We start from the raw sequence: 25974 nt of genomic DNA, 5'->3' as shown, positions 1-25974 counted from the left end.
ACAACCTGCTCCCTATGTAGATATAAATGGCTCATTCTATGCTAATGACAACACAATGGTTCCTAGTTTCAGTTATATATTCACAACCAAAAACATAATTATGCATACTGTATTCCATTTCTGTCAATAAATGCCCCCAAAATCTGTACACTGCTTTTGTAAGTCAGATATAGAATTGAGTATCATCTGCATAGCAGTGGCAGGAAATATCTTTACTTAAATGACATACTATCCATGGCATCCCTGTGGTTCATGGTGGAGTTGAGAGCCCCATCATGAACTGCAACATGCCTTATTGAAGTCCCGCTGGTGACTTTTTTGCATCTTTGTTTTTCTAACGTCCTGTAAACTCTACTACTGTCTGTTTAAAACTGTTTAGAAAAGCCCAAAACTGCCCCAAAATGGACTTATCTGCCCAAGGAGAAGCATGCACAAGGCTCCTGAGTTTCAATGTAGTTTTAAAGGGACAGTTCACCCAAAAATCTAAAATACATATTTTTCTTCTTGCCTGTAGTGCTATCTATCAGTCTAGATTTTTTTGGTGTGAGTCGCCAAGCATTGGAGGTATTGGCTTTAGAGATGTCTGCCTTCTCTACTGTTAGCTGATCGAACACCACTGAGTTAGCTTACATTGCAGCTCAGCTAGGAAGGACGCCATTAATGTTTATATCTTGCAATGTCACAAGCACGAGCCTCTCATAGGTAGATGCGTGCTTCCCTCTGCACAATGATAACGGCTGGTGGGTGTAGTGCGGTAGAGGCAAAATTCTTCCTTCATCAAACTGCTCACAACAAGGTCTGTGGATTATCTGTGGAGTAATTGGTCATGATTTCTGGGAAGAGACATTGCTGTTGGGTTTTTCAAATGCACCACAAGCCAAGTGCCATCTAGTTCCATTATATTCGAGACAAGGCAGACATCTCCAATATCTCCAACACTCGGCAACTCACACCAAAACCATTTAGATTGATAAGTATTTTTGATTTGGCAGTGAACTGTCCCTTTAAGACCTATTGTTTACATGTACATGCACATACATTCATGTATTTTTTAGAATAAATTGGCGCCTAATAAAGTATCAACACACTAGTCATTAACAAATACAAAAACTGAGAGGGGAGGGGGTTCTGTGGGGACCCACAGCTCATTTTTCTCCTGGGGTCCCTCAGTGAGATAATCCAACACTGCACATCAGGTTCAACCCCCATGTCAATTATCTGAAGCTTTAACAGAAAAGTGTGTGTGCTTGTGAGTGCTGAACAACAAGGTCATGACCCCCAACACACTCATACAAACTCTTCCTGTGATCAAATTACGACATGACACATAAAAGCCACCTCCGAGGTTGACCTTTCACACTCCTCTCACACCCTTCTTTCTCACCTCCCTCTCTTAACTCCCCACTCAAACCGCTAAATGAATCCAGAGGCTCGCATGGACGCTGCAAGCGCCGCAGATGGCCACAAGCCCCAAGTGGTGTAAATCCACCACCCATCGGCTCCTTCTCTTGCTCCCCCCTTGTGGCTTGGGGGCTATCACACAGGAAGCAATTTAGAGACGTTCCCACCTCCCTCTCCTCTCTCCCCGCTTTCCCTCCCTCCTCCTTCTCCTCCTTTACATCCTCTGCGATGAGGAATGTCCTCCCGCTGCGATAGTAGCCAAGATGTGGAGCAGGCTCCTGTTTCCTGCCCGCCTGCATCTGTTCCCTCCAGCGCTGATCCCAGATAGAGGCTTCCTCGAGCCTGGGAACCGAGCGGCCGAGCTGACAGACGGACAGAGGGGGAGAAAAGAGGCTTAGCCCTGCCTGCCTTGACGTCCAAGTTCCCAAGTCAGTCTCTCCTCCCGCAGGCCAGACAGAGACCATGGTTGTTAAACTCTAATTAGAGCGTCTTGCGTTGGGGGCTCCTTCCCATGCAATCACTGGGAATGATAATGAGGATCAATGTTTCAGTCAGTGGGCAGATGTATGTGATAGCGCTGGTGAAGGCTTGGTTTAAAGACAAATAAATTCCTCACAGGCTCGTTGAGTACAAAACAAATATACATTTTTATTGGGTTTGTGTATGGTAAAGCAATGTAAGCATTCAGTGCAAGTTTTCCCTTTCATAAGAAGCATGAGCTCAGGGTCGTACTACAATCAAGCCAGGGATTTCTGATTAAATAAGAAGCTATCCCTTTAGAAAGACAGACCCAACATCCCCTCTCCTGCTTCAATCCCCTCCCTGTGTCATTTTACATAACCTCCTCTATTTCTCCTCCACCTTGCCCCCGTCTTCCTCCTCCTCTGATCTTGCCTACACTTTAAATGCCCCCCTTCTTGGAGGACGTGTTTGTGTGTAAGCAAGAAAATAAGGGCCGTCCCAGAGAGGAGCTGTGACAGAGGCACTTTTTCCGAGTCATGTGTCCAGGTGTGGAGAGGATCAGATTCCTGCGATTAGATTTATGGCTTAGTCCCTACAACAACACACCCCCTCCTCATTCAGCAAGGCCCCTTTTGATGTCCCAGTCTACTTGGGCAGATATTTCATCGTGGACACATAATTAAAGTTAGGAAAATAAGCCGCTCTCATGACAAGCAAAGGTCCTGTGCTCACTCATTCCCTCTCTTCCTTTTTCTCCCTCCTCCTCCTCCTCCTCCTCCTCCTCCTTGTTTTCCACCGAGGTTTGTTGCTGCTTTTTCAGGCCCTTCATTCCCTCCCTTTGGTCCTTGTAACAATAATAGTGCATTTCCTGCCTACCAATAACAACCACAGTGACAACATGCACGGGACTGAGCATTACAAAACAACACTGTTTGGTGCAGTACAACATTTTGCATTCATATCAATTTAGAAGCATCATTGATTAATCATAGGAGTCAACATGATTATTGGAAATATTGGGTTTGTATTAAGATCCAAGGTTCTAAATATACTGAGCAGCTGCCATTATTTGGAAAAGCCAGCATGCTTGTCTTGAAAATAAAGTTTCTCCTTGATGTTGTGTAAAAGTATTGATTTCTGTTTTTCAACTGATAAAAACGGGGGCATGCTTTGAAAAGCAACATAGGACAACAACATTTAACCGATAATCTTATCTGTATGCATGTTCATATGTGTGCTTGGATTATAGTGGGGATAAAGAGGTTGACTGCAGCACAAATATTGTCTTGTTTAACAAAAACACGCATGAACCAGCCATGAATGAGGAGTTTGAGTGGAGTTGCTATTTTGGGAATAATAAGGTTGGGGACACTCTTGTTTGACGCCCCAAAAGTTACAAAGTAATCATGGACAATCCATTTAAATGAAGCTGCTTGTGTTTTCTATCAAAGAAACCACAAGTCAGGAACTTTACAGAGGAGTAAAAAAGATAAACCAGGTTTAGGATACATCATAGCAGTCCGTATGAAAATAAATCCATGCCTTCCGCAAAATGTCTTTTGTCTTGCACAATACTGAGGGGTTATTAGTTACGATCAGTTCAGGTAAGCTGCAATGTCTCTTCCCCTGCAGCAGGGGGCCATAGTCCTATCTTTGGTTCACCTACACCTGGAGCGGGTGGCCTCCAGGGCTTTCTGGTGCCTCCGTTTGTTGAATCTCTTGACGTAGTTGTTGCTTCTCAGGAGGCCGTCTCCAGGCTTCAGTTTACCCCCCAGTAGGTTCAGGAGGTCGCTGGGAAGATGGCGCCGCCGGTGGTAGATCTGGCCCATTATAATGTATCTGGTCCCTAGGGAATGGTTAGGGAAGATGTTGACGTGAAAAAGTGCACAGTTGAGCATTTTTCATGTTTGCCCTAAACAAAGTGGATGCTGCTGCTTTTGCTGATCTCAGGGAAACATAATTCCCACATCCCACACAAGAAGACTTTGGTGGGGACTTGTTAGAGACTTCTTAGTTAATTGGTCTTGACACGTCTGCGTAAATGTCTCATGATGTACAACTTCTGTCTTATATCTGATCTTGAGTATCAGTCAAAGGTTTGCATTCATTAGATACACTTTCACAGTTACTACAGTTTCATTATTTCACTACACTAAACAGATTTTCTTGTCAGATCCTTTTGTTTTATGAGGCTTTTGTGCGTTCCCACTACACTCACCGAGCTTGATGTCAGGGCAGGGCTTGCTGCACTTGTAGGTGTCCAGGACCAGAAGGCGAACTTTGAAGAAAAAGCTGTCAGGGGTCACATAGAGACGACTCATCTTGTAGAAGCCGTCACTGCTCACCATCAGTGTAATGAGGCGTATGCCTTTACGCACCACATCAATGTCATGAACTATCCCATTGACAGCTGTTAAAGGGAAATGAAAAACATCATATGTCAAAATGCTGGAAATTCATACATAATGATTTTAGGTTTGAATGTACAATCTATATTTTAGATGCATGTTTTGTTAAGTTGGACATTTGGGAAAATATGCTTATTTGCTTTTTTTGCCCTGAGTGAGATGAGAAGATTGATTCCACTCTCATATTTGTCCAGTACATATGAAGCTACAGCCACGAGTCAGTTAGCTTAGCTTAGCTTAGCTTAGCTTAGCTTAGCATAAAGACTGAAAACAGGGGAAACCGCTAGCCTGACTCTTCCCAACACTGACAAAAGCAGATTGGACAAACCAGATAATTAATTAGTTTTGGAGCTTCTGCAGTGATGTGGGCGCTGCTCCGGACCGTCGTGGTGAAGAGGGAGTTGAGCCGGAAGGCGAAGCTTCTGATTTACTAGTCCATACGTCCCAACCCTAACCTGTGGTCATGAGCTCGGGGTAGTGACCGAAAGAATGAGATTGCCGAAATGAAGTTCCTCTGTGGGGTGGCTGGGCTCAGGCTTACAGATAGGGTAAGGAGCTCGGACATCCAGAGGGAGCTCGGAGTAGAGCCGCTGCTCCTCTGTGTTGAAAGGGGTCAGTTGAGGTGGTTCGGGCATCTGATCAAGTAGCCTCCTGGGCGCCTCCAGCTGGAGGTGTTTTGGGTACGTCCCACTGGTAGGAGGCCCCAGGGCAGACCCAGAACATGCTGGAGGGATTATATATCTCATCTGGCCTGGGAACACCTTGGGGTCCCCTGGGAGGAGCTGGAAAGCGTTGTTGGGGATAGGAACGTCTGGGGTGCTTTGCTTGACATGCTGCACCTGTGACCCGGCCCCGGATTAGGGGATGAAAATGGACGGATGGTTTTAAACATGCTGGTAGTATGATTTTTTTATAATTTGGACAGAGCTGGGCAAGTTGTTCTCCCCTGTTTTCATGAGAATGGCATCAATCTTCCCACTTCCAAAATGTTGAACTATTTCTTTAAACTACAAGCCTCAAAATTGATGTTTAGCTTAAATTTATGTTTAATTATGTTTTTGTTGAGTGGTTTTTGTACACATTTGAAATTTTCTTTGATATCCTTTTTTCCAACTGGCGCTCAGTATTGTCACATCAGTTCTTCATGGTTTTCTCCTGCAACTTGACTGGATGCTGTCGGACTGGTTCAAACAAATGGTGTAGGGATTAATGAATAGCGTTAATGTTGGCTGATTGAGGAAATGAAGGGAAATGAAATGATTTGTGACACGCTTTTTAAATAACATACTTTCTAATGTTTGGGTAAAAAGGTTAAAAAGGTATAAAGTGGTTTCAAGTCAGGCTCAAGTCCAAGTTGTCCAATGGTCATTGGTGTTTAAGTCCAAGTTTAGTTGAAATTCTTGTTTGATTTTGTAAAATCAGGTCTAAAGTCATCAAATTTGTGACTCGAGTCTGATTCAAGTCCAAGTCATGTAACCCGAGTCCACACCTATGAATTATTCTATAGCAACTGTACAATCAACATTTACTTAACTACCTCCATAAAGCCAGTGATTTGTTCAAAATGTTCAGGGATGTTTATTTTTTGGGGGAAAAACAGACTTATATGAACTAATCAGTACTGAAACATTAAAGTTCACGCTCACTGGCCAAGGCTTCAGGCTCTTCCTGCATGTTACTTTGTCTGCCTTTGACAAACTCTTTTTGTCTCTCGTGGTTACATACCAAACTCACTGTAGCAGTAATACTCCCTCTCCTCCTTCTCCTTCCTGCACTCGCTCATGCAGAAGGCATCATGTGTGAAGTCGGACTCTGTGGAGAAGAACACAAGCAGAAGACAGGATGAAGGGATGAGAGTGTGAGAGAGAGAGTGACTGTCTGCCAGACTCTCATTCCAGCGTCATTAGCAAAGAACAAGGTTGTCATTACAAAACCCAGGCGTTGCATTCCTCCGCATGGGACAGGAGGGGATGGTGTGCGTGTGATGGGATCACATCCGTGTTACATTTTCCATCTTAATTACAACATCAGGACCTTCTTGTTCACTCTGCATCAGTTTCTTTACAACCTCGCTGCACACAAAGGGAAACACTGACAGCCAGACTCGAGGGAGGTGGTTGTAATTAGTGGCAAGAGATGTTCACTAACTACCAGTGGAGGGTTCAAACTATCATCACTGTCATTATCACTCTGAGTGAACTCTATGAACTGTGTGTTAGTGTATATGATGTTACTTATATGACTGACTTATCTTCACAGGAGTAAAACATATGTAGATATTTTTTAGGTATTTTATGAGGTATTTTGTCATCTTTATTAGACAGGAGACAGCGCAGAGTGGCAAATAATGTGGAAGTTGCTGGATGCTATGTAGCAAAAGTCCCTAGCCAGACTCAGTGGACTTGTCGATGATATGATCAGCGTGTTAAGCCCATAGGCCACCAGGATGCACTAAGAAATGTAGCTTTTGAGCATTTTTTTCAGTTTTTGGTCAAGGGCATTTTGGAAACTTTAGTATAAAAATCAAGTTTTGACCCTTTTTGTCATCAAATGTCACAAGACTCTTTTAACTTTGTAAGAAATATAAATTACATGGGGAAAAAGTGGAATAGAAATGCATTTTGTTTTAATTCAGCGACTTAAACACTAAAAAATTGTGTTCAGTTTGAGTCATTTGTCACTGTGAGGTTATTACTGGTAATAAATACTGTGATACTGAGCATCAAAGGTTTTCCCAGATGTTGAAACTCTCTTTTGAAATATGTAATCCCAAATGGGAAGCTCAAGCCCAATAAAGTAACGTTCAAAGACACTGTGCACAGCTCTGTATCTATACACAGGTCAACCTCCAAGGTCAGGACACAACATATCCTCCCGTACCTCGTCTCAGGATGTCGAATTGGTAGAGCAGGCTGGAGGAGCGCCGGTTGAAGAGGACAGGTGGTCGGCTGTTGTTCCTGCTCGCTGCACCGATACCTGACTGATAGAGACTGGACTTCCCCGGCCGGTTCTCTTCTGGGTCGAGCCGTCGGTTGGGGGGATCTCTGCGCGGGGAAGGGGCCGGTTGGTGCGGCTGAGCCTGAGGCTGTGTGTGGGATGGACTCCTGGGTCTGGAGTTGGGGTGACCCTCTGGTTCACTCTGCTGAGGAGGACTGATGTTGGACTGGGCGTCCTGGTTGGTTCTCTGCACAGTGCGGTTGGTGACAGCAGCTGTGGCTCCAGTCAGGGGAGTTTTGGGAAGCAGACCAGCAACTTCTGCTCTGGTCTTCTCGCTGTTGTGCTCCACCAGTCGGTCGCTCTTGGGGCCCTTTTTGCTCTTGTTGTGGGGGCCGTGGTGGCGGGGGATGGGGGCCAGGTCGGTGTGCTTTGGCCAGACAGCAGAGGGTAGAGGATGGAGGGTGAATTTGGACTCCCCGGTCTTGCTGGTCTTCTCCAGGAGCTCGTTGATGGGCAGGGAGGGCTCTTTAACCACCAGCCGGCTCTGGTTGCTCGGAGCTGGATCCACAAAGCTGGGCTGGCCCTTTTCTATCAGGGTGTACAGCTCTGGGTTGACACAAGCAACAAGTTGTACTTCAGTAAGACATTTCCTGTAATAATAAAGCATCTCTGCTCCCATAATAAGCTATAATACTGCATTCATTCGCTGTGGCTGTTCCTTTCAAGGAGGCAGATTTTTGTGCCAATATAATATATATATATATATATATATATATATATATATATATGTATATATATATATATATTTATTTGTGCCAGTATTTTTTAAAGTTTTAGTGTCAAATAACTTCTTTCCTGCATTCTGGTGAATTTTCATGCACAAATTTGTACCTTTAAATTTATTTTGTTTTGTAAAAATAAATGTCTTCTGCCTCTTTTATGTGTTGAAAATGAACATGTTGTGTTGTGTCCCCAGCGCCCCCTTTACAGTCTGTACCTATGCTTGAAACACAGAATATTTCCTGGTTCAGGATCTTTCTTGAATGAATAAAGTGGGGAAAATGTTAGTGTTAGTACTTATCTCGACAGTAGGACACTCATAGACATTAGCATGAGAGGGCTGGAAATGTGGAACTTTATAAGAATCTACAGCTCAGACATTAGATTTTAAAATGAACCAATTGTAAAAGTCAAAGTTATGAAATTCTGATGACTATTACCCACTTAGCATTTTATCTACGTGAATTATTATATAATTGTTTTGGTATGTTTTCTGATGTTAAAATTGGTAAGGAAGTTTAGGAATGAGTAAATCCCCTCTGAGCATGCTGCTGTGAAATTATACCTGTACAGTTAATAGACCTCAATAAAAAGAGCTTAACATGTAAAGCAACAACTGAATGTGTAATAAGAAAAAAAACAGTATTTCTCCACCACATGAAAATGTACCAAACTACAAATAAAAACAATTTCCACTCACCGTTGACAACATGCTCCTCTGTCCTGTAAAGAGGAAAGCCCAGAAACAAGAGAAACAGAATAATCCCTGCCATCCTGGATGTTCAGCTGGATGTTCAGTGTGGACACATATGTTAAGGTCTGCCTCACAGAGGGGATTCCTGGGATTTTTATACAGCTGCTCAGGAATGAGATGGGATGTGGTGGAAAGGGAGCTGGTGGGACGTCCCTAACATAGAAATAAACACTGTGACATTACACTCCTTCCATTCATAAATGGATTCTAAAAGGGCTCCTGTTGTTGTTTACACTGTAAGAGGGGAAATGCTGATCTGTTGAGATATTCTTTGTTCTTTTGTTATTGTTTGTTGATTTTACAAACTAGGATTTATCTTACAGGACACAGGGTTTACCTTCTGGTATGTGTTATCCAACAGAATGTTTACAGTCGTCTGTGTGGATGGTTTACTTGCATTTTTGATGGGTAATTTTATAAAATATCCTCCACTCCAGGGCAGCTGATAGCAACCTCTCTGCTGACATCAGCCCGCCTTGACGAGAGGTGGAGGTGACAGTGTACCTGAGTGTATTCAATATCAATCAGTCTTCACTGCCCTCTGGTGGTCACATGCAGGAACTGCGACACATCATTAACTGTCAAATTAACAATTTCCGGACTTATACTTTCTAAATACAGGCACCAAAGTAAAGCAATCTGAAAATAACACAAATGAACGTTTTTATTATTCATTGCAAGAACAAAAAATACAGTGGAGCAGTCAGAAAACATACAAGAATGATTAAATATTGCTGCATCTTGTAGAAACAGCATTCAACAGTTTAATATTATGAAGATATATTGAAAAAATAATTTAAAAACGACAGGTAAATACAAAATAATTCATATTTGTAGAAAGACAAAGGTAACAAAATTAATCAAATAGTGACATACTGACAGGCTGACTGAGATTATGGTCGACTTTAATGAGTTTTTTTCAATAGTTTTGAATTCTTCCACTGTATCAAGAAAATATTTACCAGAAGTGTGATTACTTGCTATGATTTCTGCATTGATACTTTTTTTTGATGCATTTAATGTGCTGCAATCTTCACTATGACCACAGGAGGGCAGTGAAGACTCGTGAGTCTCAACCTGTCATTGGCTCCGTTTACACTGGGTATTAACATGGGTTTTGGGTGAACCAATCACAAGAGGACAGCCAAGACACATAGCTGTTCACACCTGTGCCTATCACACTTCTCTGGCTAACAACCTGTGTTCAGACGTCGTTGCTGCCTCGCCTGTATAGTTTTTATATCCACACTTTTGCTAGCTGTCATGTCAGTGGTTGTTTAAGACCTATTGAAAACATTGCTGTCAGCAGATTTCAACATGTCTCCTTCCACAGGGCAAAATGATGGATAGTCATGCAACACTTCGCCCAACTCTACATAAAATGGGTGAGTTATGAGCATTTGTGCACCGTCGTCAAAACAACCATCATGTCCTGCATTGATGTAGTCCTGGTTGGGGACGCATCAGGACGCATTAGCATTTACACTACATAAGATATGTCATCAAGTGCGTCCCAGACCACCGGAGCAAGTGGTCTTAGACTGGCTCACAATGCATCTTGGTGGTCATTTACACTTGTATTTAGCACTGACTACTTGTGACCGGATCAACCAAAACACATGTTAACATCAGGTCTAAACAGGGCCTTTAAGACAAGCTCATGTTAATTTTGTTGGCTCCGTTTCGTCAGTATAAATAATGCTAGCCTGCCTTGATGCTTGGTGGGTTAAAGCTCATTAATACTTCCTTTATTTAATTAAAAAAATCTGTTCATTTCAAACATGTAGTAACCCTCACTGCCCACATATATCCTTGCATCCCTTATGTTGACATAGATTTACACTGGGTGGCACTTGAGGTCAGAGTCAAGAGTTTCTGGCAACAACAAACATGGCGAAGGTGGAGGAGGTCGTATGTTGTACCTTTGAACGGGGGTAGCGTTGGAGACAGTGGTGGTCTGTGAGGCCATGAAATATATTGCGACATGTGGTGACATGAGAATTTTTTCGTCTGTGTCTGTGAGCTTTCAGAAGACTTACAGAAATACAGATGAAATGAATGCAGAGTATGGACATATTTGGGGTTGTGTCCCCTCTGCCCCTCCTAAAATATACACCTATGCTGCAAACATAGAATATTTCCTGGTTCAGGATCTTTCTTAAGCTTAAATGAATAAAGTGTGAGAAATCAAAATCACCCCTGGGAAGAATCCACAAGAAAAGCACTGGAGCACTCAGATCACTTGTGATGAATTTATTTGTGACTAACTTTTTGACGCCAGCTGCGTCTTCATCAGAGTCAAAACTTGTGAGAAATGTTTGTATTAGTAGCCTACTTATCTGGGAGGTTTATCAGTAACTCTCATCGTGAGAACTTAACACTTTAATTTACAGTATGACACTCACTGACCTCAGCATGAGTGTGCTGGAAATGTGTAACTTTCTCATACATTAGGTTTTAAAATGAACCAATCGTAAAAGTCCCTAAGTTATGAAATGACTGTTGATGACTGTTACCCACTTAGCATTTTATCTGTGAACCACATTACGTAATTGCTTTGGGGTTTAACATTTCCTCAAACGTTTTTCATGTCAAGGACCCCTAAATTGATATGTACATCAGGTCATGACTCCATTTGATAAGATTGTGCTTCTGAGAGGAAATGAAACCTATGATCAGAATTGTCACTCTTTTGACTTTTACTCACATTGGGCTCACATCTTTAGTGAACTGAATAGTGAAAATGAACTATTTCTCATTTTTCTGGGGATGACCATTGGTTGAGAACCACTGGATTTGGGTACCATCCTATGGCACCATCAGACAAGAGACAGGGGCAAACATGCTTAACTGTGTTTTATCAGATGAGTGGAACTTTTGGTACTTTTCTGTTACAGATTCTGCATTTTGATTTCTTATATTCTAGCTCTGGTTAAATTCCACTTATGTGACTACTCTTACTTGTAGATTGGTTTAATGCTGGAGTTAAACTGTGAAAAGACATATTCATCTGTACATGCCATATTTTAATTTGTCTTATTTGACCTTTTCAGCATTGCTAATTGAGATTCAGATTATAATTTATGTACCCCCCACTGCCCAGTTAAAACAAGGTTTTTACCAGCACAGTTGTCTTGGTGTCGAGCATACTCACCTTGCTAGAGTGACAGAGTTGGTACAATGTAGACCAATTTGGGGTTTTATTATTTACCAAGAGAATCCCATATCCCATCATACCCATCACTGCGAGGAGCGCCCTGTCTTTTATATATTTAAGCCCTGAAAAGGAGCTAAAGACGACCCAGATGGGACTCGAACCCACAATCCCCAGCTCCGGAGGCTGATGCCTTATCCATTAGGCCACTGGGTCATTACGTAGTTATATGTGGAAATTAACTATTATCAAACTGTAAGAGCAAATAAAAAACAGCGGTGAGACGTGTCTTTGAGCACCTAAAATTTAATGACAATTTGTTATGTGAGGAAAATGTTACGCTCGGTACATTGGGTAGTTCAGACATGGCCGCAATGGTTCATAATGAAAGCCTACCAGTGCACAAAGATGTGGAAGCTTTGTCTCGCGATACTACCAGCGGTTGCCTTTGACAACGGGTGTGTTGTCTGAAGCTTTTTTTTGTTACCAGTGGGCTAGGGGGAGGGGCTTGTGGTTCATCTGACCAATCAAAACGCAAGGAAAACAGGGTGTTATATACGTGACGTCACATTTGGTGTAAAAATTTTTTACAAGAAATCTGAACGGTAAGCGTGTCGCACATGTCGTGTGACAAAATCTACATTTTAAATAAACGTATTGTTAAGGTTTTAGTTTAAGTTATTGTGTTGCTTATAATTTTATGGTTTTATCGTTGTTGTTGTGAATTTCAGCGGGGTTTGGGGTGTTGGTTTATCAGACAGGCTCCGTGTGCGGCGGGGCCACATGGTGTTAGATAACCGGCTTTGCCTCAAGAGAAGCGGCCAGTTAACTGCTAGCGTTAGCTTATCCACCGCCCGTTAGCTCACTTAAAGTAAAGCAGAGGAAGGAAGTGAAATTAGCCGTTTACATGGCTGTTTAATTTTTAACGTTGAATTTTCATCTCTGAACAGGGAGTGTCTGTACGTTATTGCAGTTGTCTTGTTCAACGGTCAGGAATGTCAGCTGGCAGCGACAACGGAGCTCGTCTCACCCAGTTCAAAAACAAAGGGAAAGATGCCAACGTAAGTTCCGCGACCAACAGCCGACATTATAACATTAATTATGTCGCTTATCGAAATAAATACAACCTTATATTCACATGGGTACCGACTTCTTCAGGAGCTAAGGCGAAGGAGAGCGGAAGTCAACGTAGAGCTACGTAAAGCGAAGAAGGATGATCAGATCCTGAAGAGGAGGAACGTCCAGACTCTTCTGGAGGATCCGACCTCCCCTCTCCAAGAGAAAGACCCCAACGCTCAGGTACCCAGCAGCTGATCCTGGTCAGCTCTAATGCCCCTTTCACACACTTTCTATTTCATTTGGCTTGGGACAGTAAACAGGAGGCACCTGAAATAACACAACTGGTTTTGCATGTCTGAAACATTTGATTGTATAATTTAGTTGGCTATGATTGAGCTGCAGCAAGCTTAATGCCAACACCCAGCACTATCCTCAGAGAATAGGTCTAGTCAAATTGAACCAGAAAGGCAGATAAAAGCTTGGTCTGTTTGTACTCATTATACAAAGTGAAACTTGGAGCAAGCTCAAAGCATAACTAAGGTTTCACCCACACTTATATGTTTTCATTTAAAGTGCACATGTGTTTACCTGAAGATAACAGTGTGAAGGTTGTTCCACTTCATTTTAAAATACTTCCTCATTGCTTAAAGAGTCACTGTCAGTGTTAATCAGTGTATGTTATGAAGGCTTTGAATTTGCATTCAGTACCTAATAATCCTGAAAAAAAAAAATTTTTAGGTCAAAACTATTTTTCCCGCTCTATTTTTACATTTGATCTGCACTCTCCTGACACTGAAACCTTGACCTAGAAATGCAAGCCATGTTGCAGGTTATTTTTATCTGCTCTTTGCCCCAGGTTTACCTGCCAGATAAGTAATCTGTTTCTGTTTTCACAGCCTCCCCAGCACTGGTCCGTGGAGGAGATTGTAGGAGGTGTAAACAGCCAGAGTCTAGATCATCAGCTGCAGGCTACGCAGGCTGCCAGGTAAAAATCATTTAGTAAAAGAAGCTTGACTGAAGAGTTTTAATGAGATAATATAATACAATTGTTCCCAGGCTGTTATAGGGCATTTTATGCATACAAACACAGTCCACATGGAGCATATTTTTTTTGTCCAGTCTTTCATCATCTGGATATCATCTCTCCTATATAATACTCCTGAATTGTGACAGTTTGCCCATCGTATTTAACAGTTAGATTTCGGGCATATTCTTTTGCGGATGTCTTGCTTCCTCCTATTAAGTAAAAAATTAATTTGTTCCCAAATCTGTTAAACATGATAACTCCTGTATTGTCCTTCAGCTAGTTCTTACTGTAATGACATTTAACACAACTACAAGTTGCTTTGATTGTATTTATTTTTCCCCCAAAAAAAGTTTTTGCGTTTTATAAGTCTTTTTATATTACTGTTTTTCTTCAATAGAGCCTCCCAGACTAAAATATATCACATTGTTGCCTATACACTGTAGCTGTATAACCAGAAGGACAATACATCTTGACTTTCTCTTTCTTTAAAGTTACTTTATCTTAATTACACCCCAACTGTGTTTGATCTGATCTACAGGAAGCTCCTCTCCAGAGAAAAACACCCACCTATTGACAGCATCATCGCTGCCCAACTCATCCCAAAGTTTGTTAGTTTTCTGGCATGGTCAGAATGCCCCCCCATCCAGTTTGAGGCAGCCTGGGCCTTGACCAACATTGCCTCGGGTACCTCAGAGCAGACAACTGCTGTAGTGGAAGGAGGGGCCATCCCAGCCTTCATCAGCCTGGTGACATCACCCCACCCGCACATCAGCGAGCAGGCCATTTGGGCCCTGGGAAACATCGCAGGTATTGTAGGCCGACAACACTTAACGTCTGTGTCTGAGGTTACTTGTTTTACCTCCGTAGTTCCGTTACTACATCCTGCACTGCTATATTGTTCAGCTTATTCACCTAGATAGTTGCGATGTGCAGATCTGTTGTTGTTATTGTGTGCATCTGGGCTGCCATGCCATGCCATGCCATTTTGAATTAATTTAAGAGGGTGTGTCCTAGTAATCTTACTGTAAGTGTGTTGTTGACACAGTGAATTCTTGTCCAAAGGTGATTCATGCGAGATAAGAAGGAACGCGCTGTCTATTAGAGTATCAACACAGGTTGTTTTCTCAGTCAGTAAAGATTTTAGAACAGATCATGGTGAGAAAAAGGGCCCGAGATATTATGGTAGTTGAATAACACTGAAGCTAACGCTAATGCTGAAGGGCCAGCTCCTTATTGTCGTGGTTCCTATGCAGATGGGAAAATTATGGAATTTAATTTTAATAATATCCAGGTCTGGATAAGTATTGAAGAAAGAAAACAGTGTGGAAAAGTATTTGTGTCTAGACAAACTGATCAAAGACCTACAAGCAGAGTGTTTTTCATGGCTTTTGTAGCAGGCAGCCAGCACAACCAAAATGTTTACCACTGTGTGAGAAAGTGTGGGCCAGAGCGAGCTTGATGTCTTCGAAAGCAAAGCAGGAAATATGGTGTGCAATTGAACACATACTTCCACATAGGGCTGCCTCTATGCCTGCATGTCACAGCATGCAAAACAGCTCTGCCCCAAGCACTGTATAACTGAACCAAATCCAGACATCCGCAACCAAAGTAGTTCAAAAGAAAATGGAATATCTTTGAATTGCATATGTAGCATAGGACATAACAAAATATGAAGCTTGTCTGGGCATTTACGAGTTATGCAGTAATGTAGTTATTAGAAAAATAATATTTTATGCAAAAGGAAATTATGCCGTTATGGGTGTGCTAATTGTCGTTTCCATGGACACAGTGAATTAACAAGGCTGCACAGATGCTTTGAATATTAAGTAATTAAATTTAAATAAAATATATAACGTATTTCACTTTTTTCAACTCATTGATTTTAGGTATTGGTACTCCAATGTCAGATATGGTTGGAAAAATACACCAAGAACTGTGGAAATATGAGTCTTAAAGTATGAAAATCTGAAATGGAAAATATGTAACCCTGCACTATAGTGGCTGACTGTAATTTTCATATAGTCACAGTTTGCTTTTTTTCTGTTCTGATTGCACTGCAAACATCACATGACTTTAAATGTATTTTTCCCCTAAAATCTAGGTGATGGATCCAACTACAGAGACCTAGTGATCAAACATGGTGGTCTCCAGCCACTCCTCGCCTTGCTGGCAGCCCCTGACCTGTCTGTGTTTCCTGTGAGTTTCTATCAAACAGTATTGCACTGCTGCTTTTAAGAGACTTTTTCATCTTGGTTTCAGTGTGTTCTATTCAGATTTAAAAATTGACATTGTCTGAGTCCAGTTGAGGCAGACTTCTGCTCCCATTTGGCATTAGAATAGCAAGATTTTTTTATGGTGTAGGCAGATCAGTTGGATCAAGCTGTTAGTAGATTTGTAATCTATGGGCAGCAGTAGCTCAGTCCATTGGAACTTGACTTGTTCGAGTCCCCGTCCGGACCAAAATAGAGCGGAGTGGAATGGAGCGTGGACTGGTGGCTGGAGAGGTGCCAGTTCACCTCCTGGGCACTGCCGAGGTGCCCTTGAGCAAGGTACCAAACCCCCAACTGCTCAGGCCTCACCAAGGGCAGCCCCCTCACTCTGGCATGTATAGGTCCTGTTTGTGCATGTGTGTGTCTTTCGGACCTGTGTGTAATTGACAAGCAAGAGTGAAAACATTGAATTTCCCCTCAGGGGGATTAATAAAGTACTTAAACTTAACTTAATTGATGCTCTTCAGAATCAACTAGCCTGTCCTTATGTGGGGTGCATGAGTGCATGTATGTGTCTGTCAACATATATGTATCCCCTGCCACATTAGAATCAGATCCTGATTCTTTTCCATGTGTTTTGGCTCCAGTTACATCTGTATTTAGAGCTGTGCTCTCCTGATCTGATCAACTCCTCAATAAGTTGCAGTGTGGGTGTGTTCAGGTTTATTCTGCATCTGAAAAAAGAACCAAAAAAAGCCAAAAGGTGTTTTCCAACATATGATCCAAATTAGAAATTTGGCATTAATATGGTTAAGATAGTGTATATTGTAGCGTCGGTAACAGAGTGGATAGTGCCGGCGCCCCATGTACAGAGGCGATGCCTCGCTGCAGCGGTCGTAGGTTCAACTCCAGCTTGCAACCCTTTGCTGCATGTCAGCCCCCACTCTCTCTCTCTCACCCCATTTCAATCTGTCCTGTCCGTTAAAGGCAAAAAGATAATGTATATTGTTTACTGTGGTAGCAGGAGGAGGTGTAGTAGACTGGCTACAGCTTTTCTGTTCATAAAAACAAAAACAACGTTTGTGCTGTACTGGTTTTTCTAGTTTGGTTTTGTTGGGATACTGTGGTTTTGCCAGTTGCTTATATGCCCACAGACAAGGCCTAACTAAATATTAGTTCACCTGAAACGCTTTCAGTGTCAACAAGGCTTATCTTGGCATGTGGTGTGAAACGATTTATTCCTGTTGAAAAGTTAATGCACCGTTGAGAGGCCTTTTGCACACAGCAGAGCGGTCTGTAATTTGACTTTGCTCTTGCACCTTAAAAATGTTATTCAGTGATTTGACAGAAGAGTTATTTAATGTGGCTGTGGCACAGGAGTTAGAGCGGGTCGTCACAAATTGCAGGAATTGACAGTTTGATCCCTGGCTTCTCCAGTACACGTGTTTAAGTATCCATGGGCAAGATAGTGCAGCCCAAATTGCTCCTGATGGCTGTGTACGCATTAGTAAAGCTTCATGTATTCAGCATCACTGACCATTGTTATGTACTGATAAAGGTCCTGAGACCCTGATGTTTTTCTTAAACTGAACCTATTCTGTTTGGAGATGGCTCTCTCTTGAGTCTCTCTAGGGCTTGTCAGTATCTGATTCTCTAACAACTATCATGTTATGACACTTTGATGTTTTAAAATAATACTTGGCTTTTAATCCACCATACCAGTCTGTCTACCTACGCAATGTCACCTGGACGCTGTCCAACCTGTGTCGGAACAAGAACCCGGCACCTCCTTTGACGGCGGTGCAGCAGCTGCTCCCAGCCCTGGTGCGCCTCCTGCACCACGATGACAGGGAGATTCTGGTCGACACCTGTTGGGCCGTGTCCTACTTGACCGATGGCTCCAATGAGAGGATAGAGGTGGTGGTGCAGGCTGGCCTGGTGCCCCGCCTGGTGCAGCTGCTGGCCTGTGGGGAGCTCTCCATTGTGGTATGTGATGTTGAGTTTGTAACTCAAAATCAAGCTTATGCTGCTGCTGTGTGCATCATTAGTGGCTTCAAATAGATATGCATGAACACACAGAATTTAGGTTTCAAACCATATTCATCACCATTATTCCTCCTATATATGATTCCTAAATAATTGACATGCTCTCCCTCACCTTGCAGACTCCAGCCCTGCGGTCACTCGGCAACATTGTGACTGGGACAGACGAGCAGACACAGTGTGTGCTGAATGCAGGTGCTCTGGCAATGTTCCCCAGCCTACTGCGACACCACAAGCCCAATATCCAGAAAGAGGCAGCCTGGACAGTGTCCAATATCACTGCTGGCAAGGACACCCAGATCCAGGAGGTCATCAATGCAGGCCTGATGCCCATGTTGGTGGAGATCCTCCAACAGGTCAGAACACAAGAGACAGGAAATACAGCTGGCTTGTTACAATACTCCAAATGCAATTTATTTATTTACAATGAGTTACTTTACTGGCTAAATACCTGCCTCACAGACCACAACATACATGTATGTATACTGTATGTATATACTGCATCAAAAAGAGAATCACAAAGTTGTCGATAAGTTAATAATTAATAATAATTTATACGTATATACGCCTGGGGTTTTTTTTTATTATTGTTCTTCCTGTAATCTAAAATACCCTGACCAGTGCAGTCACTTGCGTTTTGCCCAACGTCTCTCCAGCATGCTGCAGTTTTTACAGAGTTTTTTTGTTTTATGAACAAATTAATTTTCTCTGAGGAGCTGATTTATGATGATATTACTTTTATTTCATTAAGGCTCATTCAGTATATCTTAAGTATCTGTAGTTCATCTCTGTACTTTTCTCTGGCCTAAAACTTCAGATGTCATTTCTGTTTAGGGAGACTACAAGACTCAGAAGGAGGCAGTGTGGGCTGTCACCAACTACACCAGTGGTGGAACAGTGGAGCAGGTGGCCTACCTGGTCCAGTGCAATGTGCTGGGGCCTCTGTTCACCCTGCTCACAGCCAAAGACAGCAAAATCATCTTGGTCATCCTGGATGCAATCTACAATATTTTACAGGTAAAGACTCTGTTGTTGTGTGTTTTGTAGTTGCTTACTGCAAGATTTTTTGTGGTGGGATCAAAATGCTGTGATTGAAACTCTGTGTCATGTGTGGAGTAGATTTTACCCCCAACTTGTCTGACATTGCAGCTGATCTCTGAGGCTTACTTTAGAGCCAGTGTATTGTGTATATGTATGCAAATCAACATGCATAAAATTTATACTTGATTAAGTTATAGGTAATGTATCACAGTACAAATTATACAGTATCTGCAATGATTTTTGTCAAAGTTATAAAATGTGTAGCAATGATAGCTACACCAAAGCATTTTTAGAATGTATTTCTTTTTTGCTGATGAGAAGAGATTATAAGGAAGACACATTTAAACCAGTTTCCTCAGATTAATTCGTCATGTGTGATGTGAAATGAGTGACTTGATTAACTAACCAAAAAAGTTGGTGGCATAAGAGATTATGCTCCATGAGGTGTCCATTTTCAGGAATGAACGAATGATGGTGGGGCCAAACCCGTCAGATGTGCATTAATTTATATGTTCATACATTTTTGCAGTCAAAATCCAAAGTAATTCATAAGCCATAACTCTGTTTACCTGGTAACATTTCAGGGTTGGACTGATACCTGCAACAAGCATTACCATCCCATGAGGTTCTTGTGCAACAGTAACGTTGTTCACTCCATTAAATAGGACAAACCTTAGACACAACTTGACAGTGGGAGATATATTAAGTCTGCTCAGACAATAATTAAAATACATTTAAGAGAAATTAGCCTGGAAATATACAGACTCCTCCGCCAGCAGGTCCCAGTTAAATGGAGATTAACACTGTGGGTTTCTGAGATTAGCAAATGTGAAGATTTGCAGAATTTAATCTGTCACATTATAGTCTGAATGATGCAGATGTATTCCTGACAGTCACAGATGAAAATGGATGGTAGCGGTTCATCTCTTGCTAAGGAAACCATTAGTCTTACGGAAGTCTCCCCCCTTTCTCCACAGATGGCATACAAAACTGGTGAAATTGAAAAAGTGTGCCTATTGATTGAGGAGTTGGGTGGTTTGGACAAGATTGAGGCACTGCAGTCCCATGACAACGAGGCTGTCTATAAGTCCTCTCTCAACATCATAGACAGATTCTTCTCTGAAGAGGTAAGTGCTGAAAACAGGTGTCAACGCTAATGGTGAAAACAACCATAGACATTTGCATATACATGCACCTTGAATTTTAGATTCTTGAATGACTGCATTGGCTTCATTTTAAGAGTTAATTTTCTTCTGTATCTGTTCAGCTTTGCTTTTTTCATTTCCAAAATGCATATATGTGCTCAATTTTCCAAAGACTTTGTCAGGAAATGCCACTCAGTGTGATTGTACAGTTCGTTACAGTTGTGATACAAACCACTTCCTTCAACAATTCAAGCAGAACACAAACATGGAATGAATTAAAAGACTGGCAGAAGAAGTATGACTACAACTTAAATCGTAATTCATATGACTCATTCACAGATTAAATGACAACAGCCTTGGCAGAGCTGGCAGGTTGGCACACGTTACTGCCAAAGAATAAATGTGGGGTGTGATGCAACAGTACAGTAGCCTGAGCTGGATCTTGGCAGGTTTCTGCAAGGCAACCTTCAATATAATGCTTATTGTATGTTTAATGGGTGTTTTCCTTTTTGGTGAAATCATTGACCAAAGGCTTTTAGAACTAAAACATACTGTTGTGTACACTATCTGCCTTCAGTGTTAATGCATTCACAACAGACCATTTGTTGGCTGACAGAAATGGTCTGGTCCACAGAGTCTATCTTAAACTATGTCCATTAAATGAGCCCCAAAACATGCTAAGACTCTGTTAATCCTCTAATGCGTCCTCCTGCCTTTCAGAATGAAGACGATGAGTCAGTGGTTCCTGAAGCTACAGGAGACTGCTATACCTTCCAGATCCCTGAGGACCAGAGCACTTTCCAGTTTTAACATGTCCACATTTCTCTTTGTAACATAAAAAAAGGAAAAAAAGGAAGTTCATACTGTGTTGATATTTTTGTATTTTTTTTTTAGACATTTCATTCTTGTACATGACATTACAAGAACAAAATATCTGTTTAAAATAAATATTTGTAAATAATTATTACTCTTGCATAAGGTTTTACTCTTGGTGGGTGTTTCAGATATAAGCAGGTTACAGGGAAATGTGCCTGATTTGTGACGTAGGAGGGGTGTTAAGAATGACTTGAGAGAAATAAGGAATAGGTGAGTGTGTCCATGTCACCACTAGGTGACACTGTGGTTATTCTTTATACTTGTAAGCCTACATGTTATAAGGACACTGTTGTGTCTTCAGTACATTGTAAACTATTTTATGAATGAGATCTGTGTTTCAGTGTGTTCACACTTATGGCCATAGTGGCTCAGGGGGGATGCAGGAATGAACACTACCAAGCTTGGAGACTTAAATGTCAAAGTCATTTTCTTTACTGCAGACCTGCATTCAGGGTATCTACCCTCAGGAATTTCTTCTACAGTGCTTAATTGTTTTATTGGCTTAATGTGGTAGACCCAAAGTATTAAGTGGCCTTATGACATTTTATACAAGACACTACATATCACGTGTGAATATTTGTATAATAGACTTGAGAAATTGTTCTGTTTTGCAATGGATAAATGAGCCTCCCAAAAGCTTGGATGCTCACTTTTGATATTACCCCGCTTTTAACTGATACAACTCTTACTGAATAGTTTTGATCCAGAGTGGATACACAGTAATTTAAATCGTTTAACTCAAACTATTCGCTGGAGCTGTCCAGCGCGGTCATGTCCATATAAACTGTACCAAGCTGTTTAAATTGAGGCCGGATGAAGATAATTTGTACATTCAAAGTAAAATAATTGGATGGTTTGTCCCACTTCAACCAGGCAAAAAATGATTTTTAATTATGTGCTAATTGTGTTTTAATGGTGTGTGCACTAAATTAAAATGCTATTTCTTTCTTACTGGTAGCCAGCGTTAAGAAAATGTCGAACGTGTTTTAGTGGAGCTTTTATTTTTAAGGAGTAAACCGGATGTGCTTTTATATAGCGTTGTCCTGCCTGCCTGCAGTGGGACATGTAGCTCAGTGTTCACCATCACGTCCAGCTTCAGTGCAGACAGCACGGGCAGAGCAGACGCCTGTCTGGATGGAGGGCAAACCGTCCACTTGATTCGTATCAGTACCCGCGGCTCGCTCCGTGAACGGCATTTGTGAACGTAGTTATTTGTATGTTTTTTTACGGAAAGAGGGGCAGTAGAGCGAGTGTTATTCCATCGTTGCAATTATGATACCATTATGTTGCATACACAGTCCGTGTGATTTGCTATGGTGATACTACAAGCTACCACAAGCTAGCAAAGGGATTGTTTTGGGAGATACCGTTTTCAGTTACCCATACGCTCACACATGAATTAGACGCTTTTTGTGAATTTTCATCAAGCTGGAACACAAAGGGGAATGTCTAGCCAAGGAGTTAGGAGAAATGGCCCAGTAAAGCTGCGGTTGACAGGTAAGCACATTTAAACCCCCTCCTGCGCCGCTCGGAAACGTTAGCAAGTTAGCCTGCTAGCTAACCAGGCTAACATCTGCTGATGGTACCGCTGGACACTGGCGCGTGCGTCTTGTGTGATTAAAAATGTTCAATTTCCTATTATATCGTATGTTTCTGTCTAATGCTGCTTGTTATTTTACACGAATGTAACCCATGCTGATTTACGAAGCAGCACTGAAAGACAGTCAGTGAGCCTTGCTCGTTAGCAAACATTAGCTGTGACAACAACGCTGTTTGTGTTGCATTAACCTAGCTGGCTAACGCTACTTGGCATCTTAACTGATGGGTTTCTTTCCAAGGTTGTCTTAGAACAAATTTTTAAGCTTAATATCTGTAAGTCTGTGCTAATGTACACCTATACCTGTAGTCTTTCAGCGTAATTTGTGTGGTTGTTATTAATACTTGTTTATCCGTATCGTCATTGAAACGAAACAAGTTACATCTAACCATTAATCATTAGGACTTGATCTCTTCTGTGTGATCATGTTCTATGAACATTAATGGGGGTGCAGGTTATGCTGTTTGTGGCTTCATACTTGGGCTTCAGTGGATGTGGAATCACATTTAATTGTTAAATATCTTATCGCACATTCTGGTGTCATTACTAATAGCCTTGATGTATTTAGAGCATGACTTTAGATGTGCTATATCATAGTTGAACAACATAGAAGAGACATACCGTTAAACTGTGCAGTACACACGTTTATTTGCAGTATGTGCATTTTGTTACAGCTCTGAGATGGCATTTGTAGCATATGTTTAACTTGGATAGATGGATTTATGCAGGGAGCAGATTTCCAGCCCTTCACTCCCATCATTCTCGGGTGGTAGCCACATCCAATGATTAATCTGATGGTGTTGAGAGAACATAAGATTTGTCTCATTGTGAAGAGGCATTTTTATCTCTATTTAGTCAAACACCACACTTACTTTTCAAGAATCCCAATACCAGTAGTGTAACTTCTAATTCCCACAGTACAGCATGACAGGTGTTCTATCATGGTGTGATTTTTCATAGGGTAAGTGAATTAACTCTTTTCTCGTTCAGTGAACAACAGGTTCATTTATGTAGAAAGGTAGAGTACTGTAAGGAGAAATAAACTCTCAAAGCTTAAAAACCTACCCTGCTCGCCTGCCCTGGGTCTCTTTTTTCCCCCTCCATATGGGGAATGGTTTTAAATGGGCTGCAGTGGTCTTCAGACGGAATCCCAGGAATGTGAAACCTCAGAGAGGAAATGTGAGTCTTTCCCGATTATAGACACATCCCCTGTCTGTCCTTCACGAGAGAGAAAGGATAAGGGAAACTGTGTGTGTGATTGTGTGTGTGTGAGAGGAGAGTGAAATTGGGGTTTATATGAGTGACCAGAATTGCTGCTCACACAGTGATGATCGGTGATGCTAAGTCTACATTTAGACTTGTGCATTCATTTGAGCTTTACATTTGTGCTTAGTTGTGGCCACACGTGATTTATAAGTCTGAGACCATGTGCATTTAGACCTAACATTGCATACCAGTCGAAGTCTAGTTTTACTCTGTCTGCTCTGTGGTTTCTGTCATAGTTTGCATGTTTTTTTCTGTCAGGGAGAATTAGAATTTGCTAAACCAAAAGCTTGGATCCAATGAAGTTAACAGATTTGGAACCGATGTGCTTCGTAATAGTTTTTCACAGCGTTTGGGTTCCACGTTCATGAAACAGTTTAGTTTGGTAAGCAATATGAATTATTGCCAAGAATTGTTATAGTCATCAAACAGATCCCAGACTGATATGGTTATAATGTGTGTTTGAGATCAAGTTTAGTCAAAAAGATTTACTTGTCATGCTGGTTCATGACTTGTTAAAGTACCATTGAGTGCATGTGTTGCATGCAGTTTGTAGCTTCATCGCCTCTTCCCAGCCTTCATCCCTGGTGGTCACCATACAGTTTCTCCAAGCATGAGCCAAATCACAGTAAAACAATGGTTCTGTATCAAACTGGGTCTTTCTATCTTGCTAGCACCTCTTTAGTAAACTGTCCTTATCTTAATCTCCATCTTTGGCTGTTTTCTTCATGTGGCTACATGTCTTTGCAGAAGCACTGCCAACACTAGCACTATGCTGTCAGTGCTGTTAATGACTCTTATATCTGTTTCCAACTGGAAACTGCAGAGGCTTTTGGTTTATTTCTTTGCATTTTGCTATTTCAGCCAAAAGTACACACTGCACATAATTTGCAATCATTTTCAGATGCAAGTCTATAAAAAAATGAACGAAAACTACCATATTGGTTCTGCTGATGCTAATGATTATTTTCATTGTTGATTAATCTGCCAATTATTTTCCTCATTAATCGATTAGGTGTTGGCTCTATAAAATGTTAGAAAACAATGAAAAATATCGGTGACTGTTTTCCAAAGCCCAAGGTGATGTCCTGGAATGTGTTGTTTTGTCCACAAGCCAAAGATATTTAGTTAAAAGTCATAGAAAAGTAAAGAAACCAGGAAATATTCACACTTAATCTGAGAATTTTTACAACCAACCTAATTGGTTATCAAATTAGCTGGTAATTAATTTAATAGTTGACAATTAACTAGTTAATAGTTGCAACTTTAATGCACACTGAAGCTCAGCTCCAGTCAGTTTTTTGTTCTGTGTTCCTCATGATGATAAAAAAGGTGACGGCCATGTTCTTGAAATTTTCCTCCACCAAAGTTAAGCTATTCCTTTATATGATACAGCTGAATTTGCAGTGTGCTGTTATAGCTTGCCACCTTCACGAGGATCCCTCTCGTCAAGGCCGTGGATTAGAACTTGCATAGAGTGGGTTTACACACAGCACAGGATCCTGACCAAATTCATCCCCAGTTTAGTCATCCCTCACTGCATTCAATTGCCACCTTCTAGCTTCTTACAAATGCATTTTTGGAGTTCCTCCTTACTTCTGGAACATTTATCTGGGACAGCTGCTCTTTGATGCTTAAATTAATAATAACAAAAAAAACTTCCTAGTTTGAGTTTGCTGGTAGGCGGCGTGTCACCATGTCCCCACAGAGCTTGCTGCCAAGCTTGTAAAAGCGAGCAATCTTGGATTTCGAGAGCTGTTATTCCTAACACTGCAGGGAGCCGACAATTGGTGTAGTTCCCCCTCTGTCTCCTGCAC

The 25974-nt window shown here is 41.6% G+C and overlaps 3 protein-coding genes and 1 non-coding gene across 4 annotated transcripts in view; 2 read left to right on the top strand and 2 right to left on the bottom strand.

Moving 5' to 3' along the window:
* Nucleotides 1-2046: 2046 nt before the first annotated feature.
* On the bottom strand, nucleotides 2047-8821 carry LOC117255087 (uncharacterized). The gene is made up of 5 exons (XM_033623654.2): nucleotides 8689-8821; nucleotides 7152-7814; nucleotides 5997-6083; nucleotides 4082-4273; nucleotides 2047-3709 (listed from the first exon to the last, which is right to left on the bottom strand). The coding sequence occupies exons 1-5, from the start codon at nucleotides 8759-8761 to the stop codon at nucleotides 3522-3524; spliced, it is 1203 nt and encodes a 400-aa protein (XP_033479545.1). The 5' UTR covers nucleotides 8762-8821; the 3' UTR covers nucleotides 2047-3521.
* A 3218-nt stretch (nucleotides 8822-12039) lies between these two features.
* trnar-ccg (transfer RNA arginine (anticodon CCG)) lies at nucleotides 12040-12112 on the bottom strand. Its single transcript has one exon. It is a non-coding gene; the product is annotated as a tRNA-Arg (tRNA).
* A 343-nt stretch (nucleotides 12113-12455) lies between these two features.
* LOC117254649 (importin subunit alpha-1-like) lies at nucleotides 12456-21388 on the top strand. Its single transcript, XM_033623020.2, has 11 exons — nucleotides 12456-12501; nucleotides 12847-12957; nucleotides 13055-13195; nucleotides 13852-13940; nucleotides 14521-14789; nucleotides 16084-16178; nucleotides 17915-18178; nucleotides 18358-18591; nucleotides 19070-19252; nucleotides 20254-20403; nucleotides 21142-21388. Exons 2-11 carry the CDS (start codon nucleotides 12892-12894, stop codon nucleotides 21229-21231), a joined length of 1581 nt encoding a protein of 526 aa, XP_033478911.1. The 5' UTR covers nucleotides 12456-12501; nucleotides 12847-12891; the 3' UTR covers nucleotides 21232-21388.
* A 1006-nt stretch (nucleotides 21389-22394) lies between these two features.
* LOC117255527 (E3 ubiquitin-protein ligase SMURF2-like) overlaps nucleotides 22395-25974 on the top strand; it is a 72593-nt gene continuing 69013 nt past the window's right edge. Inside the window, exon 1 of the mRNA XM_033624528.2 lies at nucleotides 22395-22794. Coding sequence (XP_033480419.1) covers nucleotides 22743-22794 — 52 coding nt within the window. The 5' untranslated portion in view covers nucleotides 22395-22742. The remainder of the gene's footprint in view (nucleotides 22795-25974) is intronic.

Source organism: Epinephelus lanceolatus, chromosome 3 (genome assembly GCF_041903045.1).
Source record: "Epinephelus lanceolatus isolate andai-2023 chromosome 3, ASM4190304v1, whole genome shotgun sequence".
Classification (NCBI taxonomy): Eukaryota; Metazoa; Chordata; class Actinopteri; order Perciformes; family Serranidae; genus Epinephelus; species Epinephelus lanceolatus.
The sequence above is the reverse complement of the archived record's forward strand: the minus strand, read 5'-3'. Positions and strand labels throughout refer to the sequence as shown.

Bases quoted from the DNA above. Each gene is read 5' to 3' on its own strand.
- LOC117255087 (XM_033623654.2), bottom strand. From the start codon at position 8,761: ATGGCAGGGATTATTCTGTTTCTCTTGTTTCTGGGCTTTCCTCTTTAC. The intron at 4,274-5,996 runs GTATGTAACCAC...TCCCTTTAACAG, and splicing joins TTACTGCTACAGTGAGTTTG to CTGTCAATGGGATAGTTCAT. The intron at 3,710-4,081 runs GTGAGTGTAGTG...ACCATTCCCTAG, and splicing joins CTGCCCTGACATCAAGCTCG to GGACCAGATACATTATAATG.
- LOC117254649 (XM_033623020.2), top strand. From the start codon at position 12,892: ATGTCAGCTGGCAGCGACAACGGAGCTCGTCTCACCCAGTTCAAAAAC. The intron at 12,958-13,054 runs GTAAGTTCCGCG...CGACTTCTTCAG, and splicing joins ACAAAGGGAAAGATGCCAAC to GAGCTAAGGCGAAGGAGAGC. The intron at 13,941-14,520 runs GTAAAAATCATT...TCTGATCTACAG, and splicing joins CAGGCTACGCAGGCTGCCAG to GAAGCTCCTCTCCAGAGAAA.